The sequence below is a fragment of the Phyllobates terribilis genome, unplaced genomic scaffold, assembly GCF_046119375.1.
Source record: "Phyllobates terribilis strain yellow unplaced genomic scaffold, ASM4611937v1 Scaffold_2__4_contigs__length_985480577, whole genome shotgun sequence".
In the NCBI taxonomy this organism is placed as follows: Eukaryota; Metazoa; Chordata; class Amphibia; order Anura; family Dendrobatidae; genus Phyllobates; species Phyllobates terribilis.
This window is the reverse complement of record NW_027362762.1, coordinates 186,946,109-186,972,418: the sequence shown is the minus strand read 5'-3', so window position 1 is coordinate 186,972,418 and position 26,310 is coordinate 186,946,109. Positions and strand designations below refer to the sequence as shown.

Sequence of the window (26,310 nt, the reverse complement as noted above, 5' to 3'; positions counted from 1 at the left end):
AATGCTATTATCAGTGTAGCGCCTGCAGTAGAGGCTACGGGCGCCCAAGGGTGGGGATGCCCTTGGCAATTGCCCAGTTCGCCCTCCCCCTAACGCTGACACTGGGGTTAATACCTGACTGCCATTCAACTCCGTCTCTCCTTCACATATGGTGTGCAAGAATGGGGGCCATGAGACCCCATATTCTAGTGATCAGTGGTGTAGCCCGCACTGATCATTCACCACCTACAGTGTGGAAAAAAAGTATTTAGTCAGCCACCAATTGTGCAAGTTCTCCAACTTTGGTCTTCACCATAGTGGAGTTTGGAGTGTACTGTCAGGTTGTGGACAGGTGTCTTTTATACTGATTTATACTGTTCAAACAGGTGCCAGTACTACAGGTAATGGGTGGAGGACAGAGGAGCCTCTTAAAGAAGAAGTTACAGGTCTGTGAGAGCCAGAAATCTCGCTTGTTTGTAATTGATATACTTATTTTCCACCAAAATTTCAAAAAAATTTCTTTCCAAATCAGACAATGTGATTTTCAGGATTTGTTTTCTCATTTTGTCTCTCATAGTTGAGGTTTACCTATGATGCTAATTACAGGCCTCTCTCATCTTTTTGAGATTGGTGGCTGACTAAATACTTTTTTTCCCCACTGTATCCTTGTCTGATCACCATCCTTTCACCTATGAATCAATGAATATATGACATTATGCTGTCTTATATCATACACATAACATAATGGTTTAGTTTGCATATTTTTTAATTTGTTACTTGGTAGATTAAGTCTTTCAACTTGGATTTTACACAAGTTTCAAAACAGGTCTTCTAAAGGCTATGTGCCCACGATGCAGAAATGAAGCAGAAAATTTCTGCAGCATTTCTGCATCTCCCTGGCAGAAAAAACGCATGCAGATTGTGCATGCGTTTTTTCCTGCAGAATACATGCGGAATACATGCGGATTCACATGCGTACCCACATGCGTTAACGCATGTGTTTCCGCATGCGGACTGACAAGCACTTTCCAAGCGATAGCATCACTTGGAAAGTGCTTGACAACTAGGTCACACTATATAAATCCATGCAAACGGCATGGATTTATACAGTGTGACCGTAAAAATAAAAAAATAAAGCTATACTTACCCCCGATCCCCCGCCGCGTGTGCTGTCGCGCTCGTCCTGGCTTCTTCCGGGTTGCCGGCATCTCGCGAGACAGCCTGCGGTCACATGACCGCGACGTCATCTCAGGTCCTGGAAGGAGAAGCGCTGCAGGGGCCGCCGGACAGGTGAATATAAACTTTATTTATTATTTTATTCTTTTTTTTACAGGTACAATGGTACCCAGGTCTGGATGAGAGTCTCCTCTCCTCCAGAACTGGGTACCATCCGCACATAGAGACGCATAAAATCCGCTTGTACAAATGTACAGACACGGATTCTATGCGTCTCAATGCAAGTCAATGGCGGCGCTTCCGCTGCACTTCCGCAAAATTAATGAACATGCTGCGGATTTATTTGCGCTGCAGAAACGCTGCGGAAAAATCCGCAGCATGTGCATTGACATTGCGGAATGCCACACGCAGCCTTACCACCACTTTTTGTTGCTTTTACTGCATTTCAAGTGGCTTGTATGTCACCGCCACGTGCATTTTTTTGTGATTTTTTCTTTATGTTTTTCTTGCAATTTTTAAGTGCTTTAAGGAAAACCTATTAAGAAAAATGCCTGAAAAAATGGCATACCAAGAGCATGTCAGCAGTCATTGTGATAAAAAATACTGCAGACCCCTCATAGCACCATAAAAGTGCCACAAACCAAAATGATAATTAAGTAGATAATATATTACTACAGACTTCAAAGTATCAAGTGGTTACAGAATTTTTGGGAATTAAAAAGTGCACCTTCACCCCCTAAAAAAATACCATTGCAAACATGGATAAATACCATGTTTAAAATAAATTGGAGTACATCTATGCTATATATATATATATATATATATATATATATATATATATATATATACACACAAACACCCTGTTTATTTCTGTGATGTGCCAACATGGTCAAAATTACAGGGGGTTTGATGGCTCTAACTGTCTCAATGAATGTATAAATGAATTTGGCAGCGCGGTGCTTGGCTTTCTTTGGGTGTCCATCAAAGTCTTTCATGAGACAGCCGTTTTAAGTAATTCTATTAATATACTAGACATATTTTAAATCAAACCCCACCTTTGTTGCCAACAATTTCAGATGCCCACTGAAGAGCGGCACGAACACTTTGGGTGCTGGTTACATCTAAAATTACTGTCTGCACCCTACTTGACGTCTCCTTCTTTAGGTCTTCAGCTCCTTTTACTGTCAGACAAGCAGCCAAAACCCTCATTCCACGTTTGTCCAGATTCTGTGTAAGTAATTTCCCAAATCCAGAATCACATCCGGTGATGAAAACATATTTGTCTGTGAGATTCTCCAGGATCATACTATATCTGTATCGTCTATATAGGAAGATCAAACCCAACAGCACCAGCAGAGGGAGCCACATAATGGATGCAATAGTAGTGTCACTAAAATAGAACACGGGAATAAAGAGTTAATATCTATATCTTTTACATATTCATATATTCAGTAGTCGCATATGGCCAACACCTGATAAAGAAAATTATATATACAAATTCACAGAGAAAGGGGTACAACTTTTTTGTGTATAATTTATATAAGGATCTATTCACACTTGCTTCATGCCTGTGTTTTAAAATGAGTCATGACAGCTATTCCAGATCTGTTTCACAAAGATACATAGAGTGTATCTGTGCTAATATAATATATGGAACTAATCAAAAGTCATAATAATCCTCCATGTGCAAAATATTAGAATATGAAGAAACCAGCCAAATGAACCCAGAGAGCAAATATTCAAGTTGTGTTTAACGATTTTCCCTTATATAATGAATATTTTGTGTGCTGTCTTGTGATGGTCACACAAGTGCATGGCACATTACACAACTGACACCTGTACTGTAACAAGCAGTGCACCCGCGTGTCTGTCATATGACAAGACGAGACAGATATTTGGGTTTGCAACTGCTCGTAAATGTACATCTCTGCACGAAAAAACCTCAGTTGATTTATTTTCTTTGTAAAAGTTTATATTGTGATGCTATAAAGACTCCAGACACAATGTAAAGAGGGCAGGAGTGAGCCGAACCTGCATAGGAGGAGCACCAAACAGGGAGGGTCTGGGTGTATTAAATAAATTACTATTTAAATATTTTCTAGGTATTCTGTGGTTAGTTTTAGGCAATCTATGAAATTACAAATTGACAGCCAAAATATCACCTTTTTTGTCTACTAGGAGTTATTAAGATGACCATCCTAAATAAACATATTTGTTGTCATCTATAGTGAGTGCAGTTTTCATCCGAATACATTTCCATATTATATCTATTTTTAAACCTTATTACATACTGTATGTTTTGTATCCATTTTTTCCTGTTTTATATTCTCTTCTTCATTATGCCAACAAAATGAGGAGAGAAGTTAATCCAGAAACCAGTGAGAAGGAGCATATACAGTATACATATATATATATATATATATATATATATATATATATATATATATCTGGCTGACTACCCTAGGGTGACTTTCAGACATCCGGATATTTCCGGTATTGGAAAAAACAGTATCGGAGATATCCGTGTCCGTGTGCACCTGTGTGGCATATGTGTGGCATACGTGTGCCGCATCAGGATCACACGTACCGGCCCTTGGGAATCAGTGGTACAGTTAGCTCTGCTCCCAAGCACCGGGTGCTGAACGCTGCCCTCATCATAGTCCGCTGCCGATGCTGCGATCAGCGAGAGCAAGGGACAATGTTGAGAGTAGTATTTTGCTCCCACTGTGTCCTGGTGTAAAACTAAGAATAAAATTAAAAAATCCTTATACTCACCTGTACGAAGATGTCCCCCCGCTGTAATCCATTTGACCACTTACGCCAAGCAGCCGGGGAGAATAACTCGCTGTAGCGAGCAGTGTCCTGTCACTCACTGAGCTCAGCACAGAGCAGGGGCCTGTTCTTGTAGCGAGTCCTTCTACCCGGCTCCTCGGCGTGAGCGGTCAGATGGATTACAGCGGGGGACATTTTTGGACAGGTGAGTATAAGGATTTCTTAGTTTTATTATTATGCCTGCAGCTCACTGTACCGCTTTTTCCCAGGTACGTGTCACACTGATGACACATGGATGTCATCCATGTGTCATCACTGAACACGTGTGCAGTGAGTTTTGCGGCCCATGCTGCAAGAAAAAAAACGGACATGCCAGCGTGTTTTGCCCGCGGACACACGGTCCATGAAAACACACTGACATGTGCACAGACCTATTCATTTGAATGGGTCTACTTGTGTCAGTGTCTCCAGTACGTGTGGAAACGGACACCAGACATACTCAAAACACTGACTTCTGAAAGGCGCCTAACAGACAGTGTCACCCAGTGTCAGAATTTGCCTTGATCCGTGTAAGGGCCCATCTAGACGCGCCGACCATTAAGTGGCTGTCGATCAGCTTTATGCTACTTAAGCGGCATATTTAGACAGACTGACCACACTTCCAAGTGAACCAAAATATTGTTAACTCAATCCTTTTGTGAGAATGGAACATCATTTTCTCAGCAGCACTTGTCTTGTTTACACAGAATGATGTGCTGCAGAGAACGATAGTTTTAAGATTCCTTAAAAATCCATATGAACCTTATGATGTGACCCAAGCAAAAATTAGCCTATTTTTCTTTTTTTGAAAACCTTAAGGGTACTTTTCCACAATGAGCTTTTGGGGAGTTCTTGACGCTACAGAATATCTGCACCTATTAAGTAAATTAGGTTTCTTGGTTTTTTTTACATGTATTTTTATCACGTTTTGTTGGTATGTCATGTTTTAAATAAAGCTGCTTTGTTTTTCACACTTCCTGGTATTTGGCTTTGACAAAATTTTATATAATTATGTGCAAATTACATGCATTTTTATGTATTTCTGCCTTGTAAATGCACTATAAATGCATGTACGTTTTTTGCCTGCAGACTTTCCACATTTAATACAAGTGTATAGAAAAAATCTGCACATGAAACTCAGCGTACCTGCAAGAGAAATTTACATTTTGTGGACCGCACCGTTGGTCAGTTTACTCTGCGTAAGAAATAAGCACAGTGGGCATGAGAGTTCTTTGAATCCCATCCTCTATGTTGGAAATGTAAGATCCAAAACTCATCATGGGCACACAGTTTTATAGGGCAGACCAGACAAACCTGGACTAAATAAACACATGGGTAGACTCATAAAACCATTTACACATCCCATAATGGCAAATTCACTAGGCCTGATTGCTTATTGGTCGAATATTATAAATTAATTTCTTCTAATGGAAAACCCTAAATAAAATGGTGCCAACCGGGTGATTTTCCTTTTTTGCGGTTTAGTTTTTCCTTCCCTTCTTCCAAGATCCACAATTTTTTTTTTGTTTTCCATCAACATAGCCAAATGAGGAGTTGTTTTTTTGGGAGGCTAGTTGTAGTTTTGAATGGCACCATTTATTTTTCCATCCATTGTAGTGGAAAGCTGTAAAAAAAAGTTTCAAATGCTTTGAAATTGTGCAAAAAACACATTTCCATAATATTTTTTTAGGTTTAGTTTTTACAGTGTCCATTGTGCTGTAAAAATGACCTGGAATCATGATTCTACAGATTAATTGTAATCACAGTGATATTAAAATTCTATTGTTTTTTTTAATTTATTTAAGTCATGAAAAAAATTCAGGTCTTTGTAAAAAATGATTTTGCTTGTGTTGCCATTTTCTGAGACCTGTAACGTTTTCATTTTTCCATCAATGGTTGCGGGCTTATTTTTTACATGACAAGCTGAAGATTTTACGGACACCATTTTGGGGAAGATTCAATGACTTGTTCGCTTCATATTGCATTTTTTTTGCGGTATTGCAGCTACCAAAAAAAACCCCCGCAATTCTAGTGTTTTGATTTTTTTCTCATTACATTTACTGGTTGAGTTGATTAATTTTATATTTTAATACATTAGACTTTTATGGATGCAGCGATAGCAAACATGTTTTATTTTTTATTTTCAATCAGGGAAAAGGAGTTGATCACTTATATTCTGCAATATCACAGTATTGCAGTTCATAGTGAAAAAAAATCTAGCTATGAAGTCCACCGCCAGTGTTGGCTTCACAGGAAGACCAAAATAGCGATGATGGGGTATTCAGCAGGCCCAGGGGGATTAAGAGTAGTAAGGGCCCCGGGCAGTTTAGAAGGCGCGCTCCCCCCACACTCCTGATGTATCACGTGACATGTCACATGATCCCCTGTGATAGATCATGTGATAGTTCATGTGAAATTAATTTGGCACAATATTAATATATTAATTCTAATATTTTTTTTTACATTAATTGTGTGACTTAATATTGAGCACAATTAAGTATGCTGACATCCCCTATATACAATATGAGACCCTACACACAATATGAGCTGCCACAATCCTCCTATACACAGCAGGAGGCTGCACGCAGCCATCTATACACAGCGGGAGGCCGCACGTTGCCATCTATACACAGCGGGATGCCGCACGTAGCCATCTATACACAGCGGGAGGCCGCACGTAGCCATCTATACACAGCGGGAGGCCAAACGTAGCCATCTATACACAGCGGGAGGCCGCACGTAGCCATCTATACACAGCGGGAGGCCGCACGTAGCCATCTATACACAGCGGGAGGCCGCACGTAGCCATCTATACACAGCGGGAGGCCGCACGTAGCCATCTATACACAGCGGGAGGCCGCACGTAGCCATCTATACACAGTGGGAGGCCCCACGTAGCCATCTATACACAGCGGGAGGCCGCACGTAGTCATCTATACACAGCGGGAGGCTGCACGTAGCCTCTGACTGCCAGTATGTGCCGCGGCGCCGCACATATTATAATGAGGGGAATCTGGCCATGGGCCCCCCGGAGCTCTGGGGCCCCGGGCGGTAGCCCAGATTGCCCTCATTATAATCCGCCTATGAGCAGGCCCCCAGCTGCCTTGACAACTTATCGATTCCCTGTGATTGCAATGTGGGGAGCCACTTGAAGCCATGTGAACCATTTAAAAATCCCTGGGAAATATTGAGGGAGGCATTTGAGTGGTTAAAGTACAGTCATTGAAGCTGTAGTTACAGGCAGATGACAGCTGTAAAATACAGCTAGCATATGTCTGGTATGGTGTGGGTTCGGCTGCTGAGCCTGCTCCATACACAGGGCACAACCACAAGATCTAACTATTATTTCAAGTTGTGTCTTGAGCAGCGCACAGCTCCCCAGTCGCCTCACGTCCTTGTTGCTGGCAATCTTCCTACTACTTATGCTACATTAAAGGGAGTTTGTCAGCACAGAATAACTGTTCAAATCAGGTATAGCTCCTTGGTGCACCTTTGGCGTGGCCAAACATTTAAGTGCTATGGTAAGGTTCCGTCCTTCTCTGGCGCTATAAAGCCAGAGCTATCAGTCAAAGAAGAGGCGGGGGATGGAGATAGATAAAAAACAAGTAGGTGGGAAGGTGCATTTAAATGATTGGCCACGCCATGATGCACCGAGCACCTGTACTTGGTTTGACCAGCCATTCCATGTTGACAAAGCCCCTTTACTGGTCTGTCATTGCTTGTTGTGAAATCTATATGTGACATGCAGAAGTAGTGTTGTTGTGCTTCAGAAGCATCCAGCAACTAGAGGGATTAACACAGTCACAGGAGACAGGGAGTGTTGTAGCAGAGCTAGTGTGGCTGAAGCTGAGAGAAAGGTAGTGTGTTATCTGTATCTGACAGAAGGCAACTGAACAGGATTCAGATCAGGAGGGAAGCTAAACACAGGTCAGATAAACTTCCTGAACTAACAGTGCAAAGTATCTATATGTCAATGTTACTTAAGTGATGTACTGTCTTTTAATATTTATACAATAAAGTTTTTTCTATGCCATTCTACTCATTTGTCCTCCCAATCTCTATGTATTGTTGTGAGTAGGCTATGTGGCAACGGGGTCCAATCTTTTGTGGAGACCCCCTCCCCACATGATTTATTATGCGGGTTGCAATCTGTTTATTACTTTTTATAAATGGTAAACAGTCTCAGCCTATTATTTTCTGTATTTAGGGACCCGACAGGGAAAAAACAGGGAAAAAACAGAGAACTAAACCCCTCCATACACAAAAGATAGATGTCAGACAAACTATCATTCAGGCAATAGCATTCTTCCCTAAGTCCCCACACGCAGCAACACAAGGCTTGTAAGAGTAATAGGTTTTCTTTGACACATTCGCTAGTCATCTGGCAATGGCTTATCAGCTGGAGAACAAAATGTTTGGCAGTCTGATATTAAACTTGTCAGATGTCTCGTTCCTTCTGAGAATTCTGAGAATGCAGGAGTCATTAAAAATGGAATTTTGTGATGCATTTGGAGAAACCGCTTGTTATTTTAGTTGTGTTCAGCTATTTAAATTGTTCTGGTTTAAATAGACTTTGCAGAGAACATAACTCTTAGGCCACATTCAGATGGCCATTTTTGTTTTGTGCATGAGAAAAAAATTTCAGATCAACATGTTGGATGCAGTTTTTAAATTTTTATCCATTTGTGCATCAGTGTGGCATCCGTTTTTTCTCATATGTAAAAAAATATATATTTTTAAGCTTTAACACATTAATCTGTAAAAAAATGAACATCACTTGAATGACACATCAGTTCTTTTCACTCACCCATTCACTTGGGCAAATCTGAAATGAAAATCGGATTATAAATGACATGTCTCAGATTGTTTTTTTTTGCAGACAATTGGTCCACCCCCCCCAAAAAAAAATAATTGGACATGTGAAAATGCCAATAAACTTTAATGAGGATATTTGAATGAGACTTTACTCATTGTAATGTGAGACAGAAACTGCATCGCAAAGCCTTCCCGTAAATTTCATAAAATATTTCCATGTACGTTTGTTTTTCAGTTCTATAATTCCAATTAAATAGGAATATTAAAGAAATCACTGCAACCCCTTACCTTACATACAAACTTTCTTCTTCACCTGCAACCTCTAGATTCAAACACTAATCGCAGCCTCTATAAGAGCCTGTGCTCATTGCCTCGAGGTAACCATGAGATGAGCAAATCCTCCTGTCTTGTTTCAAGATTTCCCATATAACCCATGGTTACTTGCTACGCCTCTGATATAACATCCCTAGGCGTTGTTGTCTAATGATAAACATTGCAAAATGAAATCACTGGGATCACTCATGTTATATAATGTAATTGTTATATGTTCGCTGTACAGGTTCACATAATATATAAACAAATTCACACAATTGTGCATGTATTGAGAATGCGGCAAGTTTCCTAACCACATGGTGTGTACTACGTTTCATCTGTTAACAATGCCACCTAATCATGTATGCTCACATGTGATTGACTGTTGTGGTTTAAATACTAATTCAATCTCAATATGAAGTACACTACGACTAAGGGAGGTTTGCTGCCAGAAACTTGTAAGTGAATTCATCATAGCACAAATTTTATCATGGTATTTTTGTCATGGTAAGTTTCATGTGTAGTAATTAGTGATGAGCGAGCATGCTCGCTGCTGCTCGGTGTTTGCCCGAGCATCTCACTGCTCAAGATTAGTGTTGAGCGAACATGCTCGACACTGCTCGGTACTCGCCCGAGCATCACGCTACTCGGGATGTTCGGCGAGCACCGAGCATTTCCGGGTTACTCAGGCGGGAGCTCGGGTCTCCGCCCTGCATGTTTGGCGCTCTTTACAGAGCCAATGAATATGCAGGGATTGCCAGCCAGTCACTGTAATGCTGCAGCTATGTTGGTTGTGGGCATTACAGTGATTGGCTGGCCGCACAGCGTCACCTCGAGTATTTAAAACCGGGCGCCGCCATCTTGGACACAGTCGCTCCGGATTAGACAGTGTAGGGACAGCGCTGCTGATTTAGGGAGAGATATAAACTGCGAAATAGTTAGTGTAGGGTCTGTAAAGGCTGCCAGAACAAATAAACAGTCCTTTTCAGGACTAATATCCATCCCAGATACCAGGCAGGCAGGCTGTATAGGAGACACAGTGGTTATACCAGCAAACGCTGCATTACAGTCATGTGTGCTCCTGTTGCTGAAATTGCTGGACTTAGCACCAGGTGTCGGGGGCCAGGAAAAATCCTTTTTTTTTCATCTAAATCCTCCTTTTTTTTTCCTCCTTCACACTGTACAAATACCCGTCTTATTAACCTTTTGATGTGTCCCACCCCCCCAAAAAAAAGCGTGTCTCTGATTTTTCAGACACAAATATAACTGTTGAAAATAGTCTGGTGTAGGCTAGAGAAACAGAAGTGTTGTTTTGCACTTCCACGGTTCAAACCTCTGTATTATCCATTTTGGGCCATTTGTATCTAAAAAAAAAAACAGTTTGAGTGTGTCGCTCACTGTTCAGCTGCAAATCTATATATTTAAAAAAGTCTGGTATACCCCAGTAAACAATAACTGTGGTTTTGCCATCCCACGGTAAAAAATCTCTATTATTCAGGTTTTGGTATATTTTCCGTAAAGAAAAACAGTAGTGTCTCCTGACTGTTGTGACACAAAAATATATCTGTTGAAAATAGTCTTGTGTAGGCCCGACATCCCAGTGTGGTTTTGCAGTTCCACGGGTCAAATCGCTGTACTATCCAGTTTTGGGCCTTTGGTATCTAAAAAAAAAGCAGTTTAAGTGTGTCGCTTTAGCGTCGGCGTCCCTGCCTCCTGCTAGGCAGGGACGCCGTTCCCCTCACCTCTCTGCTCCGTGCCCGGCGTCTTCCTCCCGCTCTGCTGGCAGCACGCGCTGCTTCCCGGCCACTGTGCTTAGGGCGCGCGCGCGCGCGCTCCCCCTCTCTTAAAGGGGCCGAGCGCGCCGTCCTAAGGAGTCCCCGGCCAATGGCCGGAGGATCTCACCATATATAAGGCACCTCCTCCAAAATGGAGGTGCCCGAGCAATGTTGTTGCAAAGCCTATCAACTCTTCTTCAGCCCTCAGGTCCCGTTACCAGTTACCTGCCAGTCACCTGCCAGATTCCTGCCTGATACCTGCCTGATATCTGCCTACCTGCTTGCAATCCTGTGGTCCGACAGTCTGCCTACCAGCACCTGCCAGTCTGTCTATGGATCAGTCCGCCTGCGGACCAGGAAGTACCTGCCAGATACCTGCCTGATACCTGCCTGTCTGCCCAGAGACTCTCACCCGCTCACCTGGGAGTGTTCACCTGCTACCTGCCTGCTAGCCTACCTGGAGGCTTAGCCGTCACTTGCTGTGACCACCTGCCTGTCCAGAGACTCTTACTCGCTCACCTGGGAGCGCTCACCAGCTACCTGCCTGCTAGCCTACCTGGAGGCTCAGCCGTCACTTGCTGTGACCACCTGCCTGTCCAGAGACTCTTACTCGCTCACCTGGGAGCGCTCAACTGCTAACTACCTGCTAGCCTACCTGGAGGCTCAGCCGTCACTTGCTGTGACCACCTGCCTGTCCAGAGACTCTTACTCGCTCACCTGGGAGCGCTCACCTGCTACCTGCCTGCTAGCCTACCTGAAGGCTTAGCCGTCACTTGCTGTGACCACCTGCCTGTCCAGAGACTCTTACTCGCTGACCTGGGAGCGCTCACCTGCTACCTGCCTGCTAGCCTACCTGGAGGCTCTGCCGTCACTTGCCGTGACCACCCGCTTATCTAGAGACTGTCCCCGTCACTTGCTGTGACTACCTGCCCGCCTTCCCTGGGAGCCACCCGCTTCCTTACAAGGACTGCCCCTTTGTATAGTTGCTCAGAGGTTCCACCTCCCAGACCCGTTACAGTTTGCTTGGGCCATGGAACCCGGTGGCACCCAAGCTCCTTCGCTCTCTGACCTATGTCATGAACTTTCCAGTCAGAAGTCCCAACAGGACTCCATCCTGAGTCACCTGCGTAGTGTTAACTCCCGCCTGGACACATTGTCTGCCTCATCGGGAGCGGCCTCCACTCACACACTTACTACCCCGGTGCCGCTGCTGCCCATCAATACCATGGCATCTCTTCCCGGTCACCGCCTCTCCGCCCCGCCTCGTTTTGGCAGAGATCCCGGCCAGGCACGGGGCTTCATTAACCAGTGCACTCTGCACTTCGAACTGTTGGCACCCCAGTTTTCCACCGACCGAGCCAAAGTAGCCTTCATCATGTCCCATCTCACGGGGGAGGCGCTGGCTTGGCTAAATCCTCTATGGGAGAGAGGAGACCCCCTGGTGTCCAACCTGCCAGCCTTTCTCACGGCTTTCCGGAAAGTCTTCGACGAACCAGGACGGAAGACCTCATCCGCCTCATCTCTGCTATGCCTCCACCAAGGAAGTCTCACTGTGGGCCAATATGCCATACGGTTCCGTACCCTTGCTTCGGAGCTTGCCTGGGATAACGACGCCCTGGTGTCCGTCTTCTGGGAGGGTCTGTCCGGCCGTATTAATGATGAACTCGCCGGTCGGGACATTCCTACCACTCTCGACGACTTAATTACACTTGCCACCCGGATTGACATCCGGTTCCAGGAGCGCACCAAAGAGGTCACCCGTGAGAGGAGGTTTCCACGCCTTGCCCCTACCTTCCAGACACCCGTCACTTCCTCCGTTACTCCCCAGGCGCACTCACCCGAGCCTATGCAGGTCGACCAGACCAAGATGGTCAAAACCCGTCAAGAATTACGCCGTGCCGAGGGGAGCTGCTTCTACTGTGACAGTAAGGAGCACCAGATCCGTTCCTGCCCGGAGAGGTCGGGAAACGCCTGTGTCTAGGATCGCTCAGAGAGGTCGCCCTAGACAAAAGTAAACCCTCTCCATCTCTGATGCTGTCGGTCTCTATCATCTGCGGGGAGAACCGTTATTTTGAACTGGCTCAACTTGACTCTGGAGCTGCTGCAAATCTCATTTCTCAGTCCCTGGTAGAAAAATACCGCATTCCCACCAAACCTCTGGCTGTACTCTTATCTGTCGCCGCCGTGGATGGGGGTCTCTTACCACATCCCATCCAACTCATCACCGAATCCATAACTCTGCAGGTGGGAATGTTGCACTCTGAGAGCATCTTCTTCCATGTTCTACCTGGACTCTCTCACGCCCTCTTGCTAGGCCTACCTTGGCATCAGAAACATGCACCCGTGCTTGATTGGCAGACTGGAGAGGTCCTTCGCTGGGGACAGGACTGCCATAAGACTTGTTTAGTTCCCGTTCATCCTGCCCGTCCTTCTCCTACCCCAGCCAATCTACCCGGCCTACCGGTTCCCTATTGGTCTTATGCGGACGTCTTTAATAAAAAAGAAGCAGAGACATTACCCCCTCATAGACCATATGACTGCCCAATCGACCTGATACCCGGCGCTACTCCTCCCCGTGGGCGTATCTACCCTTTGTCCGCTGCTGAGACCCGATCCATGTCTGAATATATTGAGGAGAATCTGGCCCGGGGATTTATCCGGAAATCTACCTCCCCGGCGGGAGCAGGCTTCTTCTTCGTCAAAAAGAAGGACGGCTCACTCCGTCCCTGTATAGACTATAGAGGCCTTAACCAGATCACAGTGAAAAATAAATACCCCCTTCCGCTCATTCCTGAATTATTTGACCGTTTGAGGGGGGCTAGAATCTTCACCAAGCTGGACCTCCGTGGGGCGTATAACCTGGTCCGTATCCGTCAGGGGGATGAGTGGAAGACGGCATTCAACACCCGGGACGGCCACTATGAATACCTTGTAATGCCCTTCGGTCTCTGTAACGCTCCCGCTGTCTTTCAAGAGTTGGTCAATGACATCTTCCGTGACCTTCTCTACTCCTGCGTGGTGGTGTACCTGGACGACATCCTGGTCTTCTCTCCGGATCTTCCCACTCACCGGAGGGACGTTCGTCAGGTCCTGCTCAGGCTCAGGCAGAACCACCTCTACGCTAAATATGAGAAGTGCCTCTTTGAGCAGACCTCACTTCCGTTTCTGGGCTACATAATCTCTCAGACCGGCCTACGAATGGATCCTGAGAAACTGTCTGCCATCCAGAAGTGGCCCCAACCAGAGGGGTTGAAGGCTATTCAGCGGTTCCTGGGCTTCGCCAACTACTACCGCCTCTTCATACCGCACTTCTCTACCCGGACTGCCCCTATCTCTGCGCTCACCCGTAAGGGCGCTCATCCCAGAGAATGGCCGCCCGAAGCAGAGGAAGCCTTCCTTTCCTTAAAACAAGCTTTCTCCTCCGCTCCGGTGCTGCATCGTCCGGACGGCAACAAACAATTCTTCCTAGAAGTTGACGCTTCCTTCTCCGGAGCCGGTGCGGTACTTACCCAAAAGTCGTCTTCCGGAAGAATGGTAACCTGCGGCTTCTTCTCAAAACTTTTCTCCTCTTCTGAGCGCAATTATTCTATAGGAGACCGAGAATTATTGGCTATTAAGCTGGCACTGGAGGAGTGGCGTTACCTGCTCGAGGGGGCTCTTCACCCGGTAATAATTTACACGGACCACAAGAATTTGGCTTACCTCCAGAGCGCCCAGAGACTTAACCCGCGCCAAGCCCGGTGGTCCTTGTTTTTCGCCTGCTTTGATTTCATTCTTCATTTTCGCCCGGCAGACAAAGACATCAAAGCTGATGCCTTGTCCTGATCCTTTCTGGTCTCTGATCTAGAGGAGGAGCCTAAGCACATCATTGACCCCGCCAGAGTAATGCAGGTGGCCCCCGTGAATCTAAATTGTCTTCCTCCCGGTAAGACGTTCGTAACAGTACCTGACCGTGAGACGGTCCTACACTGGGGTCACTCGTCTAAGCTAGCTGGCCACGCTGGTCAGAAAAAGACCCTCCAGCTTATTACCCGGCATTACTGGTGGCCTACCCTGCACAAGGACGTAATAGACTTTGTTTCAGCCTGTGTGTCCTGCGCCCGCAACAAGGTTCCGAGACACCTGCCAGCTGGTCGCCTCCTTCCTCTTCCTGTACCTGCTGCCCCGTGGCAGCACATAGCTATGGACTTTATAACGGATCTCCCTGTCTTTGCTGGTTGTACGGTCATTTGGGTGGTCGCTGACCTCTTTTCCAAGATGGCTCACTTCATTCCCCTGCCGGGTCTCCCGTCTGCATCTGAGTTAGCTAAAGACTTTATCCATCATGTTTTCCGTCTTCATGGTCTACCTCTCCTCATTGTATCCGACCGAGGGGTTCAATTCACCTCTCGCTTTTGGCGAGCCATGTGTAAATTGCTGGGGGTCACCTTGGACTTTTCTTCTGCCTATCACCCACAGTCCAATGGCCAAGTAGAGCGGATCAACCAAATTTTAACCAGTTTCCTCCGGCACTTTGTTAATGTTCACCATTCTGACTGGGTGGATCTTTTACCGTGGGCCAAATTTTCCTACAATAATCACGAGAGCGAATCTTCCTCCAAATCCCCGTTTTTTGTAGTCTTCGGTCAGCATCCTCGGATCCCATTTCCCGTCTCCACCTCGGTGGACAATCCGGCTGCGGAATCTCTCGTTAACGAATTTTCCTCCATTTGGGAAAGTACCAGATCCGCACTTCTTCGGTCATCCGAGCGGATGAAAAAACAGGCTGACAAAAGACGTCTGGATCCACCACAATTCCGCCCAGGAGACAAAGTCTGGCTCTCGTCCAAATATGTCCGGCTCAAGATTCCTTCCTACAAGTTAGGGCCTCGGTTCATCGGCCCACTGGAAGTTATCAAACAAATCAACCCGGTGGCCTATAAATTGAAACTCCCGGCCAACTTGCGGATTCCTAACTCCTTCCATGTATCTCTACTCAAACCCGTGGTACTTAACTCTTTTTCCAAGTCTACAGATACGCCTCCTGCTCCGGTTTCCGCTGAAAACGAGTTTGAGGTAGAGAACATTCTGGCCACCAAAAGGGTAAGAGGAAAGACCTTTTTTCTAGTAGATTGGAAGGGGTTTGGTCCTGAGGAGAGAACGTGGGAGCCCCGGGAAAACATCCATGCCCCTCTTATCCTTGATAAATTTCTCTCTGGCCTAAAAAAGGGGGGGCCTAAAGGGGGGGGGGGGTACTGTAGCGTCGGCATCCCTGCCTCCTGCTAGGCAGGGACACCGTTCCCCTCACCTCTCCGCTCCGTGCCCGGCGTCTTCCTCCCGCTCTGCTGGCAGCACGCGTTGCTTCCCGGCCACCGTGCTTAGGGCACGCTCCCCCTCTCTTATAGGGGCCGCTCGCGCCGTCCTAAGGAGTAGAGATGAGCGTTGTTCGACTCGAACTGTTCGCCAATCTCAAATTCGAGCTGTTTTGGGCGGTGTTCGAGCCGTTCGGCGAACACGAACAATTTGAAAAAAATTCGGCTGTTCGAGGTTATGTTCGATAACTGTTCGTGCACCAAAATCATAACTGGATTTTTTCTCAGTAATGCTGAAAATTAATGTTAATACGCAGTTTGAGTGTTCAGCGGGGCGGGGGGAGGGGCAGGGGATGGATCTCTGCAGGAATAATGAAGATCTCCATTTTTTTTTCTCTTTCCCGCATTTACAGTGGGGAGGTGCAATCTGTCAGCCTATCAGCAGAGCACACACGGAGCGAACTCCTTTTTTTCACACAAGCAAGGGCATATGTCATTGGCAGTGTATGTCACATGTCTTGCCCTATAAGACCCAGCCATTTTCCCTGTCGCCACCATTTTCTCACTGCTGCAGCTGCGTGTTAGATGGCACCGCTGTTGCTGTGTGCGCTATACCTTGTTAAAGCCAATTTTCGCACAAATCTACAGATAGCTTGGGAGTAGGGAAGAGTTGTGATTGCAGTCCTTTTAAGGACTAGGTTACAGCATTTCCTACGACTTTTATCAGGCAGGTCTGTGCTCTTAAATAGATAGGTTGGGAGTAAAGACTAATTGTAATTGCAGTCCTTTTCAGGACTAAGTTACATCAGTTCTTATCAGTTTTTGCCAGGCAGGTCTGTGCCAGTGCTGTGCAAGTTTTTTTCACAGCATTTGGCTAAATCTAGCAAAGCTAATCCTTTTTGGCCTATTGCAGAGTGTGTTAGTCAGTGGAGTAGCCTATCTGTATTGCAAGCTACACCACCTGTGTATAGAATACCAATTTTTTTACAGCACCTAGTGAAGTAAAACCTTTTGGGCATAGCATCATTCTATTAGTCCAATATTTGGGCTTCTAGCAGTGTGTGGGACTTGTTCTATTAATCCATCTATACTGACCTCCATCAGGTTGCAAATTGAATATATTTTTTTTCTACATCTAGCTCTAAAAAAAATATTTGGGCTTCTAGCAGTGTGTGGGACATATTCTATTAGTCCATCTATACTGACCTCCATCAGGTTGCAAATTCAATATAATTTTTTTCTGCATCTAGCTCTGAAAAAATATTTGGGCTTCTAGCAGTGTGTGGGACTTGTTCTATTAGTCCATCTATACTGACCTCCATCAGGTTGCAAAATGAATATAATTTTTTTCTGCATCTAGCTCTGAAAAAATATTTGGGCTTCTAGCAGTGTGTGGGACTTGTTCTCTTAGTCCATCTATACTGACCTCCATCAGGTTGCAAATTCAATATAATTTTTTTCTGCATCTAGCTCTGAAAAAAATATTTGGGCTTCTAGCAGTGTGTGGAACTTGTTCTATTAGTCCATCTATACTGACCTCCATCAGGTTGCAAATTGAATATAATTTTTTTCTGCATCTAGCTCTGAAAAAATATTTGGGCTTCTAGCAGTGTGTGGGACTTGGTCTATTAGTCCATCTATACTGACCTCCATCAGGTTGCAAATTAAAAATAATTTTTTTCTGCATCTAGCTCTGAAAAAATATTTGGGCTTCTAGCAGTGTGTGGGACTTGTTCTATTAGTCCATCTATACTGACCTCCATCAGGTTGCAAATTGAATATAATTTTTTTCTGCATCTAGCTCTGAAAAAATATTTGGGCTTCTAGCAGTGTGTGAGACTTTGTCTATTAGTCCATCTATACTGATCTCCATCAGGTTGCAAATTAAAAACAACTTTTTTCTGCATCTAGCTCTGAAAAAATATTTGGGCTTCTAGCAGTGTGTGGGACTTGTTCTATTAGTCCATCTATACTGACCTCCATCAGGTTGCAAATTCAATATAATTTTTTTCTGCATCTAGCTCTGAAAAAATATTTGGGCTTCTTGCAGTGTGTGGGACTTGGTCTACTAGTCCATCTATACTGACCTCCATCAGGTTGCAAATTAAAAATAATTTTTTTCTGCATCTAGCTCTGAAAAAATATTTGGGCTTCTAGCAGTGTGTGCGACTTGGTCTATTAGTCCATCTATACTGACCTCCATCAGGTTGCAAATTCAATATAATTTTTTCCTGCATCTAGCTCTGAAAAAATATTTGGGCTTCTAGCAGTGTGTGGGACTTGGTCTATTAGTCCATCTATACTGACCTCCATCAGGTTGCAAATTAAAATTTTTTTTTTTTCTGCATCTAGCTCTGAAAAAATATTTGGGCTTCTAGCAGTGTGTGCGACTTGTTCTTTTAGTCCATCTATACTGACCTCCATCAGGTTGCAAATTGAATATAATTTTTTTCTGCATCTAGCTCTGAAAAAATATTTGGGCTTCTAGCAGTGTGTGGGACTTGGTCTATTAGTCCATCTATACTGACCTCCATCAGGTTGCAAATTAAAAATAGTTTTTTTCTGCTTCTAGCTCTGAAAAAATATTTGGGCTTCTAGCAGTGTGTGGGACTTGGTCTATTAGTCCATCTATACTGACCTCCATCAGGTTGCAAATTAAAAATATTTTTTTTCTGCATCTAGCTCTGAAAAAATATTTGGGCTTCTAGCAGTGTGTGGGACTTGGTCTATTAGTCCATCTATACTGACCTCCATCAGGTTGCAAATTGAATATAATTTTTTTCTGCCTCTAGCCTTGAAAAAATATTTGGGCTTCTAGCAGTGTGTGGGACTTGGTCTATTAGTCCATCTATACTGACCTCCATCAGGTTGCAAATTAAAAATAATTTTTTTCTGCTTCTAGCTCTGAAAAAATATTTGGGCTTCTAGCAGTGTGTGGGACTTGGTCTATTAGTCCATCTATACTGACCTCAATCAGGTTGCAAATTGAATATAATTTTTTTCTGCATCTAGCTCTGAAAAAATATTTGGGCTTCTAGCAGTGTGTGGGACTTGGTCTATTAGTCCATCTATACTGACCTCCATCAGGTTGCAAATTGAATATAATTTTTTTCAGCATCTAGCCCTGAAAAAATATTTGGGCTTCTAGCAATGTGTGGGACTTGGTCTATTAGTCCATCTATACTGACCTCCATCAGGTTGCAAATTAAAAATATTTTTTTCTGCATCTAGCTCTGAAAAAATATTTGGGCTTCTAGCAGTGTGTGGGACTTGGTCTGTTAGTCCATCTATACTGACCTCCATCAGGTTGCAAATTGAATATAATTTTTTTCTGCATCTAGCTCTGAAAAAATATTTGGGCTTCTAGCAGTGTGTGGGACTTGGTCTATTAGTCCATCTATACTGACCTCCATCAGGTTGCAAATTAAAAATAATTTTTTTCTGCATCTAGCTCTGAAAAAATATTTGGGCTTCTAGCAGTGTGTGGGACTTGGTCTATTAGTCCATCTATACTGACCTCCATCAGGTTTCAAATTGAATATAATTTTTTTCTGCATCTAGCTCTGAAAAAATATTTGGGCTTCTAGCAGTGTGTGGGACTTGGTCTATTAGTCCATCTATACTGACCTCCATCAGGTTGCAAATTAAAAATAATTTTTTTCTGCATCTAGCTCTGAAAAAAATATTTGGGCTTCTAGCAGTGTGTGGGACTTGGTCTATTAGACCATCTATACTGACCTCCATCAGGTTGCAAATTGAATATAATTTTTTTCTGCATCTAGCTCTGAAAAAATATTTCGGCTTCTAGCAGTGTTTGGGACTAGTTCTATTAGTCCATCTATACTGACCTCCATCAGGTTGCAAATTCAATATAATTTTTTTCTGCATCTAGCTCTGAAAAAATATTTGGGCTTCTAGCAGTGTGTGGGACTTGGTCTATTAGTCCATCTATACTGACCTCCATCAGGTTGAAAATTAAAAATAATTTTTTTCTGCTTCTAGCTCTGAAAAAATATTTGGGCTTCTAGCAGTGTGTGGGACTTGGTCTATTAGTCCATCTATACTGACCTCCATCAGGTTGCAAATTAAAAATATTTTTTTTCTGCATCTAGCTCTGAAAAAATATTTGGGCTTCTAGCAGTGTGTGGGACTTGGTCTATTAGTCCATCTATACTGACCTCCATCAGGTTGCAAATTGAATATAATTTTTTTCTGCCTCTAGCCTTGAAAAAATATTTGGGCTTCTAGCAGTGTGTGGGACTTGGTCTATTAGTCCATCTATACTGACCTCCATCAGGTTGCAAATTAAAAATAATTTTTTTCTACATCTAGCTCTGAAAAAATATTTGGGCTTCTAGCAGTGTGTGGGACTTGGTCTATTAGTCCATCTATACTGACCTCCATCAGGTTGCAAATTGAATATAATTTTTTTCTGCATCTAGCTCTGAAAAAATATTTGGGCTTCTAGCAGTGTGTGGGACTTGGTCTATTAGTCCATCTATACTGACCTCCATCAGGTTGCAAATTGAATATAATTTTTTTCAGCATCTAGCCCTGAAAAAATATTTGGGCTTCTAGCAGTGTGTGGGACTTGGTCTATTAGTCCATCTATACTGACCTCCATCAGGTTGCAAATTAAAAATATTTTTTTCTGCATCTAGCTCTGAAAAAATATTTGGGCTTCTAGCAGTGTGTGGGACTTGGTCTATTAGTCCATCTATACTGACCTCCATCAGGTTGCAAATTAAAAATAATTTTTTTCTGCATCTAGCTCTGAAAATAATATTTGGGCTTCTAGCAGTGTGTGGGACTTGGTCTATTAGTCCATCTATACTGACCTCCATCAGGTTGCAAATTGAATATAATTTTTTTCTCCATCTAGCTCTGAAAAAATATTTCGGCTTCTAGCAGTGTTTGGGACTAGTTCTATTAGTCCATCTATACTGACCTCCATCAGGTTGCAAATTCAATATAATTTTTTTCTGCATCTAGCTCTGAAAAAATATTTGGGCTTCTAGCAGTGTGTGGGACTTGTTCTATTAGTCCATCTATACTGACCTCCATCAGGTTGCAAATTGAATATAATTTTTTTCTGCATCTAGCTCTGAAAAAATATTTGGGCTTCTAGCAGTGTGTGGGACTTGGTCTATTAGTCCATCTATACTGACCTCCATCAGGTTGTAAATTAAAAATAATGTTTTTCTTTATCTAGCTCTGAAAAAATATTTGGGCTTCTAGCAGTGTGTGGGACTTGGTCTATTAGTCCATCTATACTGACCTCCATCAGGTTGCAAATTAAAAATAATTTTTTTCTGCATATAGCTCTGAAAAAATATTTGGGCTTCTAGCAGTGTGTGGGACTTGGTATATTAGTCCATCTATACTGACCTCCATCAGCTTGCAAATTAAAAATATCTTTTTTCTGCATCTAGCTCTGAAAAATTATTTGGGCTTCTAGCAGTGTGTGGGACTTGTTCTTTTAGTCCATCTATACTGACCTCCATCAGGTTGCAAATTGAATATAATTTTTTTCTGCATCTGGCTATGAAAAAATATTTGGGCTTCTAGCAGTGTGTTGGACTTGGTCTATTAGTCCATCTATACTGACCTCCATCAGGTTGCAAATTAAAAATAATTTTTTTCTGCATCTAGCTCTGAAAAAATATTTGGGCTTCTAGCAGTGTGTGGGACTTGTTCTATTAGTCCATCTATACTGACCTCCATCAGGTTGCAAATTAAAAATAATTTTTTTCTGCATATAGCTCTGAAAAAATATTTGGGCTTCTAGCAGTGTGTGGGACTTGGTCTATTAGTCCATCTATACTGACGTCCATCAGGTTGCAAATTAAAAATAACTTTTTTCTGCATCTAGCTCTGAAAAAATATTTGGGCTTCTAGCAGTGTGTGGGACTTGTTCTATTAGTCCATCTATACTGACCTCCATCAAGTTGCAAATTAAAAATAATTTTTTTCTGCATCTAGCTCTGAAAAAATATTTGGGCTTCTAGCAGTGTGTGGGACTTGTTCTATTAGTCCATCTATACTGACCTCCATCAGGTTGCAAATTAAAAATATTTTTTTTCTTCATCTAGCTCTGAAAAAATATTTGGGCTTCTAGCAGTGTGTGGGACTTGTTCTATTAGTCAATCTATACTGACCTCCATCAGGTTGCAAATTGAATATAATTTTTTTCTGCATCTAGCTCTGAAAAAATATTTGGGCTTCTAGCAGTGTGTGGGACTTGGTCTATTAGTCCATCTATACTGACCTCCGTCAGGTGTCAAATTAAATATTTTTTTTCTTCATCTAGCTCTGAAAAAATATTTGGGCTTCTAGCAGTGTGTGGGACTTGTTCTGTTAGTCCATCTATACTGACCTCCATCAGGTTGCAAATTGAATATAATTTTTTTCTGCATCTAGCTCTGAAAAAATATTTGGGCTTCTAGCAGTGTGTGGGACTTGGTCTATTAGTCCATCTATACTGACCTCCATCAGGTTGCAAATTAAAAATATTTTTTTTCTGCATCTAGCTCTGAAAAAATATTTGGGCTTCTAGCAGTGTGTGGGACTTGGTCTATTAGTCCATCTATACTGACCTCCATCAGGTTACAAATTGAATATAATTTTTTTCTGCATCTAGCTCTGAAAAAATATTTGGGCTTCTAGCAGTGTGTGGGACTTGGTCTATTAGTCCATCTATACTGACCTCCATCAGGTTGCAAATTAAAAATATTTTTTTTCTGCATCTAGCTCTGAAAAAATATTTGGGCTTCTAGCAGTGTGTGGGACTTGGTCTATTAGTCCATCTATACTGACCTCCATCAGGTTGCAAATTAAAAATAATTTTTTTCTTCATCTAGCTCTGAAAAAATATTTGGGCTTCTAGCAGTGTGTGGGACTTGGTCTATTAGTCCATCTATACTGACCTCCATCAGGTTGCAAATTAAATATTTTTTTTCTTCATCTAGCTCTGAAAAAATATTTGGGCTTCTAGCAGTGTGTGGGACTTGTTCTGTTAGTCCATCTATACTGACCTCCATCAGGTTGCAAATTGAATATAATTTTTTTCTGCATCTAGCTCTGAAAAAATATTTGGGCTTCTAGCAGTGTGTGGGACTTGGTCTATTAGTCCATCTATACTGACCTCCATCAGGTTGCAAATTAAAAATATTTTTTTTCTGCATCTAGCTCTGAAAAAATATTTGGGCTTCTAGCAGTGTGTGGGACTTGGTCTATTAGTCCATCTATACTGACCTCCATCAGGTTGCAAATTGAATATAATTTTTTTCTGCATCTAGCTCTGAAAAAATATTTGGGCTTCTAGCAGTGTGTGGGACTTGGTCTATTAGTCCATCTATACTGACCTCCATCAGGTTGCAAATTAAAAATATTTTTTTTCTGCATCTAGCTCTGAAAAAATATTTGGGCTTCTAGCAGTGTGTGGGACTTGGTCTATTAGTCCATCTATACTGACCTCCATCAGGTTGCAAATTGAATATAATTTTTTTCTGCATCTAGCTCCGAAAAAATATTTGGGCTTCTAGCAGTGTGTGGGACTTGGTCTATTAGTCCATCTATACTGACCTCCATCAGGTTGCAAATTAAAAATATTTTTTTTCTTCATCTAGCTCTGAAAAAATATTTTGGCTTCTAGCAGTGTGTGGGACTTGGTCTATTAGTCCATCTATACTGACCTCCATCAGGTTGCAAATTAAAAATATTTTTTTTCTGAATCTAGCTCTGAAAAAATATTTGGGCTTCTAGCAGTGTGTGGGACTTGGTCTATTAGTCCATCTATACTGACCTCCATCAGGTTGCAAATTAAAAATAATTTTTTTCTGCATATAGCTCTGAAAAAATATTTGGGCTTCTAGCAGTGTGTGGGACTTGGTCTATTAGTCCATCTATACTGACCTCCATCAGGTTGCAAATTAAAAATAATTTTTTTCTGCATCTAGCTCTGAAAAAATATTTGGGCTTATAGCAGTGTGTGGGACTTGTTCTATTAGTCCATCTATACTGACCTCCATCAGGTTGCAAATTAAAAATAATTATTTTCTGCATCTAGCTCTGAAAAAATATTTGGGCTTCTAGCAGTGTGTGGGACTTGTTCTGTTAGTCCATCTATACTGACCTCCATTAGGTTACAAATTAAAAATATTTTTTTTCTTCATCTAGCTCTGAAAAAATATTTGGGCTTCTAGCAGTGTGTGGGACTTGTTCTATTAGTCCATCTATACTGACCTCCATCAGGTTGCAAATTGAATATAATTTTTTTCTGCATCTAGCTCTGAAAAAATATTTGGGCTTCTAGCAGTGTGTGGGACTTGGTCTATTAGTCCATCTATACTGACCTCCATCAGGTTGCAAATTAAAAATAATTTTTTTCTTCATCTAGCTCTGAAAAAATATTTGGGCTTCTAGCAGTGTGTGGGACTTGGTCTATTAGTCCATCTATACTGACCTCCATCAGGTTGCAAATTAAATATTTTTTTTCTTCATCTAGCTCTGAAAAAATATTTGGGCTTCTAGCAGTGTGTGGGACTTGTTCTATTAGTCCATCTATACTGACCTCCATCAGGTTGCAAATTGAATATAATTTTTTTCTGCATCTAGCTCTGAAGAAATATTTGGTCTTCTAGCAGTGTGTGGGACTTGGTCTATTAGTCCACCTATACTGACCTCCATCAGGTTGCAAATTAAAAATAATTTTTTTCTTCATCTAGCTCTGAAAAAATATTTGGGCTTCTAGCAGTGTGTGGGACTTGGTCTATTAGTCCATCTATACTGACCTCCATCAGGTTGCAAATTAAATATTTTTTTTCTTCATCTAGCTCTGAAAAAATATTTGGGCTTCTAGCAGTGTGTGGGACTTGTTCTATTAGTCCATCTATACTGACCTCCATCAGGTTGCAAATTGAATATAATTTTTTTCTGCATCTAGCTCTGAAGAAATATTTGGTCTTCTAGCAGTGTGTGGGACTTGGTCTATTAGTCCATCTATACTGACCTCCATCAGGTTGCAAATTAAAAATATTTTTTTCTGCATCTAGCTCTGAAAAAATATTTGGGCTTCTAGCAGTGTGTGGGACTTGTTCTATTAGTCCATCTATACTGACCTCCATCAGGTTGCAAATTGAATATAATTTTTTTCTGCATCTAGCTCTGAAAAAATATTTGGGCTTCTAGCAGTGTGTGGGACTTGGTCTATTAGTCCATCTATACTGACCTCCATCAGGTTGCAAATTAAAAATAATTTTTTTCTGCATCTAGCTCTGAAAAAAATATTTGGGCTTCTAGCAGTGTGTGGGACTTGGTCTATTAGTCCATCTATACTGACCTCCATCAGGTTGCAAATTGAATATAATTTTTTTCTGCATCTAGCTCTGAAAAAATATTTCGGCTTCTAGCAGTGTTTGGGACTAGTTCTATTAGTCCATCTATACTGACCTCCATCAGGTTGCAAATTCAATATAATTTTTTTCTGCATCTAGCTCTGAAAAAATATTTGGGCTTCTAGCAGTGTGTGGGACTTGTTCTATTAGTCCATCTATACTGACCTCCATCAGGTTGCAAATTGAATATAATTTTTTTCTGCATCTGGCTCTGAAAAAATATTTGGGTATTTGGGCTTCTAGCAGTGTGTGGGACTTGGTCTATTAGTCCATCTATACTGACCTCCATCAGGTTGCAAATTAAAAATATTTTTTTTCTGCATCTAGCTCTGAAAAAATATTTGGGCTTCTAGCAGTGTGTGGGACTTGGTCTATTAGTCCATCTATACTGACCTCCATCAGGTTGCAAATTAAAAATATTTTTTTTCTGCATCTAGCTCTGAAAAAATATTTGGGCTTCTAGCAGTGTGTGGGACTTGGTCTATTAGTCCATCTATACTGACCTCCATCAGGTTGGAAATTGAATATAATTTTTTTCTGCCTCTAGCCTTGAAAAAATATTTGGGCTTCTAGCAGTGTGTGGGACTTGTTCTATTTGTCCATCTATACTGACCTCCATCAGGTTGCAAATTGAATATAATTTTTTTCTGCATCTAGCTCTGAAGAAATATTTGGTCTTCTAGCAGTGTGTGGGACTTGGTCTATTAGTCCATCTATACTGACCTCCATCAGGTTGCAAATTAAAAATATTTTTTT

The 26,310-nt window shown here is 42.4% G+C and overlaps 1 protein-coding gene across 4 annotated transcripts in view; it reads right to left on the bottom strand.

Annotated features, from left to right (window-relative positions):
• Nucleotides 1–9,208, bottom strand: part of LOC141201390 (retinol dehydrogenase 7-like) — a 95,088-nt gene extending 85,880 nt beyond the window's left edge. Inside the window, exons 1-4 of one of the 4 annotated variants that reach the window (XM_073663385.1) lie at nt 9,070–9,184; nt 8,774–8,791; nt 5,424–5,590; nt 2,211–2,545 (exon numbers count right to left, since the gene is read on the bottom strand). In XM_073663385.1, the coding sequence (XP_073519486.1) occupies nt 2,211–2,545; nt 5,424–5,506 (418 nt within the window). In that variant the 5' untranslated portion in view covers nt 5,507–5,590; nt 8,774–8,791; nt 9,070–9,184. Of the gene's footprint in view, nt 1–2,210; nt 2,546–5,423; nt 5,591–8,773; nt 8,792–9,069 lie in introns of all 4 variants that reach the window. The other 3 variants (XM_073663386.1, XM_073663398.1, XM_073663391.1) reach the window with 3 other exon arrangements.
• Between the last annotated feature and the right edge of the window lie 17,102 nt (nt 9,209–26,310).